The sequence below is a fragment of the Phascolarctos cinereus genome, unplaced genomic scaffold (genome assembly GCF_003287225.1).
Source record: "Phascolarctos cinereus isolate Bilbo 61053 unplaced genomic scaffold, phaCin_HiC Scaffold_726;HRSCAF=1367, whole genome shotgun sequence".
NCBI lineage: Eukaryota > Metazoa > Chordata > Mammalia > Diprotodontia > Phascolarctidae > Phascolarctos > Phascolarctos cinereus.
Window position 1 is genome coordinate 245,186,658 of NW_027556098.1, and position 13,129 is coordinate 245,199,786.

A 13,129-nucleotide genomic window follows, 5' to 3' on the forward strand; every position below is an offset into this window, starting at 1 on the left:
CTAACAAATAGGATAATTTTGTTACTGTCCAGGTTAAATTTTATACTGTACTTTAAAAAAAACAAACTGGACTTGAGAAGGTCACTGTTTCATAAATAATGCTTTTTTTGTGTTTCATTGTATATTGATATGTTTGTGTTCAAAGACTATAAGCTCACATTAAATAAAAAATTTAAAAATAAATTGACTGGAGATAAATAAAAGGTATAGAAAAATCAACTGTGCAAATGCAAAGGGATGGGGAGCATGGTTGGATAATAGTTCAGGGAGAAAAAAATCTTATGTTTATTGCAAAGTTAATATGAATCAACAGGTATGATCAACGATCATGGGCCATGTCAATATGAACTATTACCCAGAAAAAAAAAGAATTAATAAGTCCTGCTATACCCTATCATACTCAGGTCATGTTTTTCAAGAAGTATTTGATGCTACATTTTATGAACAATGACAAAAGGGATGGCATACTGAGGTGTTGCATTAGGATGGTGAAAGAAATGAAGTGGATTTTAGAGAAGAAAAGTCTATTTGAAAAGGAGAAAGGTGAAGAATTTATTATTATTTTTATGTATACATTTAACTTGGAACCAAAGGGAAGAACTAGTAACTATGAGTAGAAGTTGATAAGAAACAGATTTCAACTCAATTCAAGCAGATTAACTCAATTCAAGTAGAAACTAAAAAAGTAGAGCTGACTTCAAGCAGAAGCTGGATAATCACTTCTTGGGGATGTAGCAAATTTTTATTCAGGTCAGGTTGTGATAAATGTGATCTCATGTTCCTTCCAAGTCTGAAATATAGTGGATTTTCTCCTTATTTTTTTATATGTTGTTTTGCTTGTTATTAATTAGCCCAATTTCAGAGATTAGATTGGAACCCAGGTTGTTCTAAGCTTTGAAACTACCTCTCAATCCACTACTCCACCTTACTATTTTTATTTCTTGTTGTTCAGTCATTTCTCAGTCACATCTGACTTTTGCATGGCCCCGTTTGGGATTTTCTTGGCAAAAGATACTGGAGTGGTTTGCCATTTCCTTTTCTAGCTCATTTTATAGTTAAGGAACTTAGGGTTAAGTGACTTTCCCAGGGTCACACAGCTATTAAGTGTCTGAAGCCTGATTTGAATTCAGGAAGAAGACAATGAGTCTTTCTGACATCAGGCCTTGCACTCTGTCCACTGTTACCTTGCTGCCCTTTCAGGCAGCTACCCTTAGCAAAAGGATCAATGTTTCCAAAATTTTAAAGTAAATTTTTACATGTAAATTTTATTCATCATAAATGTAAAACCTTTAGAATCTCACAGGCATTTTTTTTAAACTTCAAACGTTAACTTTTCAGCTTAAAAATAAAAGGGAAAAAAAAGGGGCAGCTAGGTGGCACAGTGGATACAGCACCAGCTCTGGAGGCAGGGGGACCTGAGTTCAAATCCAGCCTCAGACACATGATATTCACTAGCTGTGTGACTCTGAGCAAGTCACTTAACCCCACTGCCTAACAGAAAGAAAGAAAAAAAGAAAGAAAAGAAAAATCTGCTTCCAAATACAGAAAAGATTGATCTTATTGGAAAACACTCAAAAATTGTAAAAGACAATGTCATGTCCACAGCTTAAGTGACTGCTATGATATGAGTACAATAATTACAATGTCATATGAATTTCCCTTTTGTTCCTTCTATTCCCCTTTTGTGAGTCTCTACATTTTTCTCAGAATGTTTCTCTGACTCCTTGTATTTATTTACAAATTTTTCTTTTTAATTTCTGCCCAACAGAATGAATTCAATTGAACTTTTGAGAATTTGGGATTTGATACTGTTTTAAAAGATTACATATTTTAGTAATGTCACAATGAAAAATGGTTTTAAAAAAGCTCCTAAAACAAAACCTTTAAATTATGTGTATTAACACAGCAAAAAAATCCTATGAAATTTGAAATCACAATTAGCTTTAAAACTTCAGTACTTCAATTTAATGTATGATCTATACAAAATGACAGAATATTTAATGTTCACATTAATAGACAAATAAAGTCTGTTTTTATCACTAAAATAAGCCAGTCTTTACAAATAATTGCTGCATAAAACTTAATATTTTATACTGACTGGAAACTAAGACTACCTTTGAATTTCCAAAAGAAAATGGATAATTTGAGCTGACTGAGTAAAGCATTCACAGACATGGAACAGTCCCTATCGCATCCTGGTAATGGTTAGCAATTTACCTCTTCTAGGGTGCCAAATGTTACTCTAATGCACTGAACCAGTAAAATGACCTTATATATGTAAATGCGTTATTCTGGCAGATCATTTTGTGAATATTCATGAATTTGTACAAATGTTTAGGAAAGCAAAATTGTTTGCTAATAAAAGAAGATAAATTTTTAGAAAAAAACATAAAAAAGACAATATTGTATTTAAATATGCACATGTCAATATTTTTCTCTCGCTAAAAATATTACCTAAAATTGTGGTAATCAGCCATTTTTCTCTGTGAAGCTCCTTAATAATATCTTACATTGAAAGATAATTAGAAAAAATTAAAAAAATTTGAAGGAAGTGAGATAAATAAAATGAGATGGGACAGGCAAGAGTGCTTTGCTACAAAGTTTTATACAAATAAAAAATTATTAGGAATAACATATTCATTTTTAAAAAGTATTTTAATTTGCCCTATACACATTAATATATACACATACTTCTTAATTTCGTAGATGTTCTTGAAAGGACCATAATGAGTACAAATGGAAAAGCTATAATCTCTTCAGACACAGATGTTATATGTCAAGAGATTCCTAGTGTGATCTTCATGAAACCTCAGGCGTATTTTTCATTATAAAATATTACATCATGATTATTTTTTGAATTACAATTTGTTAAATAAGAATACCAAAATGGGTCAGGAGATATCAATATTACCTTTGTAAAATGAGTGGGCAAAGCTCTGCTCAGGAATTAACTTGGCAAGGAATCCATGGTTCAAACTTGGATGAGGGATAGATGGTATGACCACAACTGTGAAGAAAATCATGAATCAAATGTGAGCCAGCTTGTAACAGCCTGTGGCCTGGTCTCTTATGGATCCATGACAAAAGTCCTATCTCATTACAACATGCAAATATGACACCATCAACAAAGAACGCATCTCTGAAGGAAAGAAACAAGTTATGTATTAAGAGATAGGAAACAACATCAAGAAGTACACTTTTAGAACATAAAGAGAATAAAAAAGACAAATTTACAAGCAGATCAGAATAGGGAAGATTCATTATAATTGGAGTTTCCCATTCCAGCATCATGAATACATTAAACATGAAATGAAATGGCTATTTCTTTACAAAGTAAATTATAATCTAATCCTTTTTAACTGAAAGACATCAAGATTTTATTTGAAGTATCAGATATAAAAGAAAATATGAGATATGTTATGTTGATGATGACTAAAAGTAAGGATGAAATGTCAACATACTCTTATGGGTAAAGTACAAATGTTAATAGCTCAAAAAAACGAACAAACAAAAACAACCCAACAACATAAGACCACTCCAGAAGGTGAGATGATGATTCACGAAGAACACCATGCAGAGATTTGACCACTGATTTCTACTCACTTTTAAAAATCCATTATTTGTTACATAGCTTTTTTTTTTTAAAAGAAAACATAAACCACAAGCCAATCCAGCAGAATAAGGAATGGTTACTGAATTAGAAAACTAACATTAGAAATAATATTGATCCAAAACTCCCGACAAGCAATGAAGCTGAAAGACAGCCCCTCAGGGCTAGGATATCAACTGTCAGAAAATATTAAAACAACTCTTTAAAGTTTCCAGTCTTTGTTTATAGCTTCCAAAGGGAACAAGACAAGTCCAATAAAGGCAACTTATACAATAACATTTGATTTTAATGGACCTTTCTACTATGAAAACAGAAAACTAAAAAGAGAGTAAGACTCAGGAGGTAAAACAGTGTTTCCAGTACTAGATTTTTCAAAAAATTTTCATTGTTGGCCAAATCAACTTAACTATATGGGTTTACATAATATGAATTCAGACTGAATATCTGAATACACACACAGCAAGTAAATAATGTCCCCTTGGCCCCCTGCCCCTCAAATGTTTGTTTGTTCTGACAGGTTTATATCTTGGCTTACTCTAGATTCTGCCATAACTCTGCAGGAGCCTCTGCCTCTTGTGTCATAAATAAAGATTTTTATAAGAACACCTAAAATGTATGAAAATGATCTATATATTCAAATGCAGTAATGAAAATAAAAAACCTTATTAATATATAACAAATAATAAAATAAAAGTAGTGATGAGAAAATAGCAAATGTCATGTAATTAGTCTCCATGTTCTTTCTTCAATTTAGGTTTGCATGTTTTTGTATTTATGCATGTATGTATTGATATCCCACTGAGTTCCAAAAGGATTTAAAGCACCTAGAAATACCTATTTTATACATTTTTAATATTTGAAAGGTTAGATGAAATACAGTGAAAAATCAAGTAAGAAAAGAAAGTACCTGTACTTGTTGGCGAATTTATTTCTTGTCTCATGTTTCTACCTGCCTGGCTTCCAGATCGTGCAGTCTCTCGTTGGGGTTCTAGTATGTCACGATATTTGGAGACCATCAGAACAGAAATGAAGTAAACCACAGCCAAAGCTAAGAATTGAGCCTGTTTGCTATCATCCTATGTGAAAGGAAAAGAAAGATATCAGAATAAAATTTATACATTCATAGGATGTTTCTAATAAAGAAAATGTGTTTTGAGGAAAGGAAATGAGGATACACAATATGCTTTGGTGTTATTTAGTACTTTAGCATGAAAATATAAAGATCTTTTTTGACTAAACATATTCTCTTCAAATAAGATATGAATAGCAATTCTGCTACAAATACTGAAATGTTCCTTCTGTACTATTTGTGGCAATTCTGTCTTCTTATACCATTACCTAGCATAAATTACTTTTCTGCCCCATACCCATCCTCAACCATCTTGCTCTAGCCTTCAACATTCTTTAAGAGGTTCCTTAAAGTTAACCCTTCTCCATGAAACCTGTATGAAGATAAATATAAGTGGAGTGGAGATCATTTATTCCAAATGTCTCATTTTACAGGTGAGGAAACTAAAAGCTGAGAGTTTAGCCAACTTGCCCAAGGTGAGATAATTAATTAGTAACTCAGAAGGAATCTGAGCCTAACAGGCCTCTTGACTGCAATGCTGGGGCCCTTTCCATTGAACCAAATTGCCTATTTTTAAAAAAAAGTAAGTTCCTAGATTCTATCAGTTTGAGTTGTTTTCTGCAATCAGAATACTTCATCATCAAGTATTTACGTAATACACGCATAATAATAATGACAATAATGATAATAATAATAAATATGACTTCCCCTCATGCTTATTCAATTACAAAGATGGAATCATTTTATCCATCCGTGCAACAGTCCACAGAACATTAAGTATAAAAAAATAATGGTAGGGTAGCAACTTGTTCTTGATCATTTCCATCAAGGAGAATCAAAAAAGATTAGAACTGACAATAACAATAATAATATTAAAAAACTGTTTCTACCTGAGCCCCAGTGAAAATGAGGCTAAGAATAAAACAATAAACAATAATTATAGCAAGTGACATTTATTTGGGCTTTAAACTTAACAAAGCACATTTAACTATATTATCTTCTTTGAGCCTCACAATAACTGAAATATTATTATTTCTACATTACTTACGAGGAAATTAAGGTTCAGAAATTAAATAATTTTGGGGGTAGATGCTCTTTCTTAGCTCTGAGTTCAGCAAGACACGCTGCTCTACACCTCGTATAGCTCTTCAAATATATGAGCATAAATAAGTCCACTAGTAATTTAGCTATGGGTATTATAATTGAAATTTTAGAAATCTCAATGTTAGGCTCTTACTGAATAAAGTAAAAGAATTTAGAGACAAGTCTCTTTTTGAGCCACAGGATTCTAGCCTTGCTCATCTCCTATTAAACATTTTCATCAACAAGTTAACAACAAACACAATGAAAGAAGAAGAGGAGAAGGAAGAGGAGATAACTGTTTTAAGGTTAGCAAAGCACTTGACAATATTATCTCATTTAATACTCACAACAACCCTGATTACCTATTTAAAGTTGTGGGAGATAGATCACATATTCTTCAGAGAATCAAGATTTTAAAAGATGGGTGGAAATATATGAAACTAGTAAGATAAAACTTAGAAACATAAATGTAAAGCCTACACTTGCAGAATTTGGCTCAAAAAACACTCTTATGAAAATTTTGTCACATGAACTTAAGTCAATTGTAATTCTGCATTTGTTTAGTTTTTTTTTTCCGTACACTTCAGCTGACTTCTAAGAATCCTTCTTGAGTTAAGATTTCTATGATTTTAAAAAGTTAATTATCAATTAGGAGGCCACATTACGTAATAAAGTATTGAACTACCAAGGCAGGAAGACCTAGATTCAAATCTTTCCTCTAATATTGAATAGCTGTGTAAACCTCTCTCAGCCTCAGTTTCCATATCTATAAAACAGGGAAGATAAGAGATTGACACACAAGATTGTTGTGTGGATCAAATAAGAATCTGTATGTAGTACGCTTTGCAAAATTAAAAGTACTATATAAAAGTCATGTGAAATTTTAAAAAATGATTGTGACTTATCTTTTACTGACATTAACATTCAAATGCAAGTATGCAACATCCACATGAAAAGCAAAAACACAAGATAAATCCTATTTCTTCCTATTTCTTATAGCACTTAATCTAGGTCTCCTTTGCCTTATTATAGTTGCATCATATCTCTATTGTTTTCTCATGTATCTCATCTCTCTGATGGATCTAAACTACACAGCTTTGTCTTTCTCAATGGGATAAACCCACTGGGAAGCACAGAAAATTGCATGTAGCAGGGGCTTGATTCTATTGAATTTCATTGCTCAGATTTTACATAGACTTAATGGAACAGATAAGCAAGAATCAAGCATTGTTTTTATTTCTTAATGTTGCAAAAAATAATTAGAATATGTAATGGTAGAATCAGTACTTTTATAAAGCTACAATTTATTTTGAAACTATTAAAAATGGATAATTTCAGCACTCATATGCATATAGTTACTCTTTCAATGCTGTGAAGAACTATAAGTCCAGGAGGCAGGGTCAAGATGGCAGTGTAGAGGCAGGGACTAGCTTGGGCTCTCCCAAATTCCCCTCCAAACAACTTTAAAATAATGCTTCAAAACTAATTCTAGAGCAGCAGAGCCAATAAAAGAACGAGATGAAATAATTTTCCAGCTCAAGACAACTTAGATGGAAGGCAGTAAAGGTCTATCTCACTGGGGTAGGAGTGAAGAAGTTCAGCAGGAAAGCCACCAGCAGGCCTTGGGGACAACTAAATCAGCAAGGCCAGTGGATTCTGGACTTCTCAGGTCAGAGTTATAGAATTGGTCAAAAGGAGATTACAGGGGACCCTTTGCTGGCAATGGGTGCAAGACTCTGTTGCATTGCCAATACGTGGTTCTTGGTCACAGTTCCAGGGTGAGAGGAGTACTGGCAGGAGCGGGGACCCTGGGTAAAATTCCAGGACAAAAAAGAGTGCTTGTGGCTTCTCACATAAAAGAGCACAGGCCAGAGGAGCAGTGATCACACTTCTCCTTATCACCACCACCTTGGAAGAACTAAAAACTTACAGAACACCCAAGAACTAGCTTTAAAAACAGCAGGATCAAAAACCTGAAGCTTGGGATAGTGCCACCTTTACTTCAGGAGCAGAGCCCAACTTTAACATAAAGTTGCAAGTCAAGAAATAGACTGGAAAAATGAGCAAACAACAAAAAAAGAACCTCACCACAGAAAGTTACTATGGTGACAGGGATGATTAAAACTTAAACTCAGAAGAAGACAGCAAAGTCAAAACTGCTACATCCAAAGCCTCAAACGAAAATTAACTCTAAATCTCATGATCCATTGTGACACAGCTTCAAACAAAGAGGCAGAGCTAAAAAGTAAGGGATAGACAAAACCATTCTAAAATGTAACTATATTATAGAATAAGATTTTTGTACTTTAGTAAAGGATTTAACTAAATGAAAATTTAGGAGACAGTGCCAGAAACAGTAACAAGCTTTTAAAATTAATACTGCATAATGGGTATCATATTGCTTGCCTTCTCAATGGGTGGGGGGAGGAGAAATGGAGAATATGAATAAAATGAATGAAATGGAGAGAATCTGAAACTCAAAATAAAGAAATGAATGTTAAAAAGAAAAAAGAAAAAAATGAATATTACAATAGGTTAAGCCAAGGACAAGTTTGTTATGAGCATAGCATATAAAGGAATCTCTCAGTATAGTACACACTTTATCATACTCAGATAGTAAATTTCCTCACTCTCATTAATTTCATCTTTGAAAAGGAAGGCCAATAAAATTAAGAGATCTGAATTTTCTAATGAATTTGCTTATTTTAAAAGAAATTTTAGTTTCATATAGAGATGGCAGGTCCTCAGTTATTGACCTCTGTTTACAAATGGAATTTCCAACCTCCATGGATTCTCAAAATGTACTTGAAATTCTTTAAAATTTAAATCTTCAATAGGGATAAGGGACTATACAACTTGTGGTTTCATTGGTACAGGGAACACTCAAGTGAGCAAACTTCCTCCAAAAATGCAAGCATCTTTTCTGAACCTTGAGCATCTTACAGAATCCCCTAGAGCACCAGAAATTAAGTAGATTACCCAGGGTCACACAACAATATGTGTCAGAGGTGGGACTTTAACTTATGTCTTTCTGGTTTCAGGGCCACTTTTTTTTTTTAATCTACCCTACCAGACTGCCTTGCTTTAATAGGGAGTCAAAAAGATTGTCTAAAGGACATTTTAAAAGAAAAACTTTAGCTACTTTCAAGATACAGATGATTCTTTTACTCTTCTCAAGGGTAAGAAGTGACATATCGATTTTCTTTTGAAGCCTAACTTGTGGAACAGTAGTGGAAACAATCCCCAAAGAAAAATATAGCATAGTGAAGTGAAAAGTAAACTAGACATGAAATTTAAGTTTTAAGTTTAAGCTCTGATTTGGCCACTTACTACTATTTTTTTGACCTTGGCTAATATATCCCTTTGAACATCACTTTTTTCACCTGTCAAATAAGGGGAATGGACTAAATCTTAAAGAGTCTTTCATGAATCTGATCTGTGATTATGCTTCCATAATAAATTAGTAAAATAATTACTATTTCTATTCCTTAAAACAGCTGTCAATTTTCACACAACTCATTTTAAACATGCTACAAAATCATCAAATCTAAGCCTTCGAAGAAACTTCAAAAAATATCCCTTCCAACTCACAGCTGAACCATTAGCACCTCTATAATCTACTTGCCAAGTGGTCATTCAACCTTTCCTTGACAAACTCCAGTGGGGCTACGGTGTAGGGCATGGGGAGCACAGATGGACTCATTCCATACTGAAGAAGCCTATTTCATTTGTTAATAACTCTAATTGTTGGAAGAATTTTCCTCACAATCTAGTTAAACTCTGCCTTCCTATAACTTTCTTTTTTTGTTTGGTTTTTTTTTTGGTCCATTTATTTATTTTTAGTTTTTAAGATTCATTTCCACAAGATTTTGAGTTCCAATTTTTCTCCCTATCTCATCCTTCCCTAACCCCAAGACAACAAGCATTCTAAACACCCTTTCCCCTAATGTGCCCTCCTTTCTATCTCCCTCTCCCCTTCTCTTATCCCCTTCCTCTTCTACTTTCCTGTAGAGGAAGATAGATTTCTATACCCCACACTGTCTGTATATCTTATTTCCCAACTGCATGTGAAAACAATTTTTTAACATTTGTTTTTAAAACTTTAGGTTTCAAATTTTCTCTCTTCCTCCCTCCACACCCACCTTCACTGAGAAGGCAAGCAACTTGATACAGGTTATATACTTTAACGGTCATGCAAAACACTTCCATAGTAGTCATGCTGTGGAAAACTAACTACATATAATAAAGCATAAGAATACTTGAAAGGTAGGTAGAGGCCATGTTATGAAGAGCTTTAAATGTCAAATGGGCAATAAAAAGCCACTGGAGTTTACTAAATAGGGAGATGATATGGATAGACCTATACTTTATGAAAATCACTGGCAGCTGAGGGAAGGATCAATTATAGTGAAGAGAGACAAGAGGCAATGAGAATAAATCGAAGACTACTATCTATAGGCGAGAGGTTATAAGGACTTCAATTAGGGTTGTGATTATATGAGTAGAAAGAAGGGAACATGTGAAAGAACTTGTGAAGGTAGAAAATAAGATCGGGCAACAGAGCAGATAAGTGGGTGAGACTAAGAAAATGAGAATGACACCAAGGTTTTCAGCCTCAGTGACTAGGAAGTTGTGCATTCCACAGTGACAGGGAAGCCTAGAAGAATGGAAGATTTGGGGGAACAGATTATGAGTTCTGAAGGTGCTGAGTTTGAGATACCTATGGAACATGCATTTTCCATGATCTTTACAACATGGTTGAAAATTGCTCTGGAATCACATCTTCCATAACTTAATAATCCTAGGATGAAGCTCACTAGGACTTGCTGCCTTAAACTCAGCAACAGCATTTAGATGTTCTGTTCTCCTGTTAATCTTGGATGCTAACCACACTATCCATTTTTCTTCTTTCCAGTTTGAAGACCACTCTTTTTAGCAGAGAAAATAAAAATAAGAACTGAGAGACTTTTTTCCATCATCTCATCACTGAACTGAGCAGGATCCTTATCCCATTTTTTGATCCTCATCTTTTTTTCTAATAGTTATTCTTAAATTCCTTCACCTTCAATCTATTCCCTCTCTAATCCAGTCTTTCCACTATTAAAAAGTAATCTTCCTAATGTACAAGTATGGTATGTGGCATCTGTTCAAAATGCTTCATTAATCTTTACTCTCTTTGGCATAATGGTTCAATATCCTCCATAACCAGGCTGCACACTACCTTCTGGGCCTTATCTCATACTTCTCCCCTACAAACATTAAGATAATACCTTTCTCTTGCTTAGCTTTCTCAAATCTAAACATGCTATATTCCATACCTAACTACTTTTTCACCATATCTATTTCATGAGATATTTCTTCTTCTTTCAAGGCCTAGTTCAAAAATTACCAACTCCACAAACCCTTATCTTGTGCTCTCCTTCCCCTTCCATTTCACTACACATCATACTCAAGCTGCTATTCCAATCAATTCATCTTTTCTCTGCAAATTATCTCTTACCATATGTAGGGGCAACAGATCACTTTCAATTTTTATGTACAGTCTATTTTTCCTCTATAAGTACACCCCAAAATGATCTCTTATATTTGTTTTGGATGACTTCAGATCAAGGCCCCACCAAAGGCAGAGGCACTTCCCTGGTTGGCTTTAGGGTGATTAGTTTTTCTCCTACATCTGCTCTCAGGAACCATCTACTAAAGTGTTAAATGAGTTGTAATCTTGAAAGATTGGAGGAAGCACCCACATGGATGAAATCATGAATCCTTAAAGCATCAAAGTGGAAGATTTTTCCCAGTAAAAGAAAAAAAAAACCTGTAACTTACCACATCACGAAATACAACTGCCCGCAGACGATTAATGTCTACATCCTGAAGAAGTCTATCAGGATCTTTGATGGGAGAAAGATTACCAGGAACACTTTCAAGTGGAGTCTAAAACAATAAATAGAACTCCAATGGGATCATTTATCTGAGGAAGTAAGATTCTAAACGCTGAGTTAAATCAACTATAGGTCTGCATTATAAAATCTTATAAAGTAATATTTTTAAATGCTTTATATAACATGTTAATATGGCATAGTTAGACAGGATACTGGACTTAGATTCAGGAAGATGAAGAAAATCCTGATAGGCAGAAGAATATGAAGTTTACGCAGTGTTTATATTAGATATGTAGCAGTTGTAATAACGAAAAATGTTATAATTCACCTAGCCAAATGCAATTATAGCCGTACCTTGCCAACAAAAATATCACAGGGTCACAGTCTGAAAACTGAAGAGATTAGAGGTCATCTAGTCCAAGCATCCATTTTACAAATGAGAAAAGCAAAGCCCAAGAAGGTTAAGCGAATTGCCAAAATTCACAGTCAGTAAGTGGCAGAGCTGGGATTAAAACCCATGTGCTCCGACCACAAATCCAGTGCTCTCCTTTGTTGTTGTTGTTGTTGAGTAGTTTTGTCATGTCTAACTCTTTGTGACCCCATTTGGGGTTTTCTTGGCAAAAACACTAAAGAGGTTTGCTATTTCCTTTTCCACATCATTTTTACAGATGAAGAACTAAGGCAAAGCAGGGTTAAATGATATGCTTAGCAACACACAGCCAGTAAGTGTCTGAGACCACATTTGAGCTCAGGAAGATGACTCTTCCTGGTTCCAAACCCACTGCTTTATCCACTGCTCCACCTACCTGCCCTTACAGCAATTTCTTAAGAATGATTTATAAATGAGATTAGTCAAATCTGCCTCAAAGATTCACAAACAATGGTGTTTGGTAATTATGTATTAGCAATATTAATATGTGTATGTTTAGTTATTGTTATTGCTTCACTCATTTCAGTCATGTCCAACTCTTTGTGACCTCATTTGGGGTTTTCTTGGCCAAGACACTAAAGTGGTTTGCCATTTCCTTCTCCACATCATTTTTACACATGAGGAACTCAGAGAAAGAGTTAAGTAACTTTCCAAGCATCACACAGCTAGTAAGTATCTGAGGCCAGATTTGAATTCAAAGAGATGAGTCTTTCTGACTTTAGGCCTGTCAACTCTATCCACTCATGATCTGTGATTTCATCAATGTGTATGCTCTCTCCACACTACAGGTCACAACTTCTCCATGTCTTTCCATACTGTACAATTCTTATCATTATCTTTCTTCTACAGGTGATCTTCCAATAAAGCAGAAAATATTCCTGTGGTTCTTTTCTAAAAATGTTTTCTAATTGAAATCTTTTATCTCACTAGACATACAAATTTTTTCCTTTTAATTTCTACAATATTCAGTTTGGGGTTTTTTTATGATTATTATTCTATTTACACTATTGTAATCATTGTGAATACTGTTTCCTGGCTCTGCTTGCTTCACTTTGCAT

The 13,129-nt window shown here is 34.1% G+C and overlaps 1 protein-coding gene across 1 annotated transcript in view; it reads right to left on the minus strand.

Annotated features, from left to right (window-relative positions):
• NBEA (neurobeachin) overlaps window positions 1-13,129 on the minus strand; it is a 776,021-nt gene that overhangs the window by 522,511 nt on the left and 240,381 nt on the right. Inside the window, 3 exon segments of the mRNA XM_078147053.1 lie at window positions 2,912-3,007; window positions 4,518-4,686; window positions 11,586-11,693. Of these exon segments, the coding sequence (XP_078003179.1) occupies window positions 2,912-3,007; window positions 4,518-4,686; window positions 11,586-11,693 (373 nt within the window).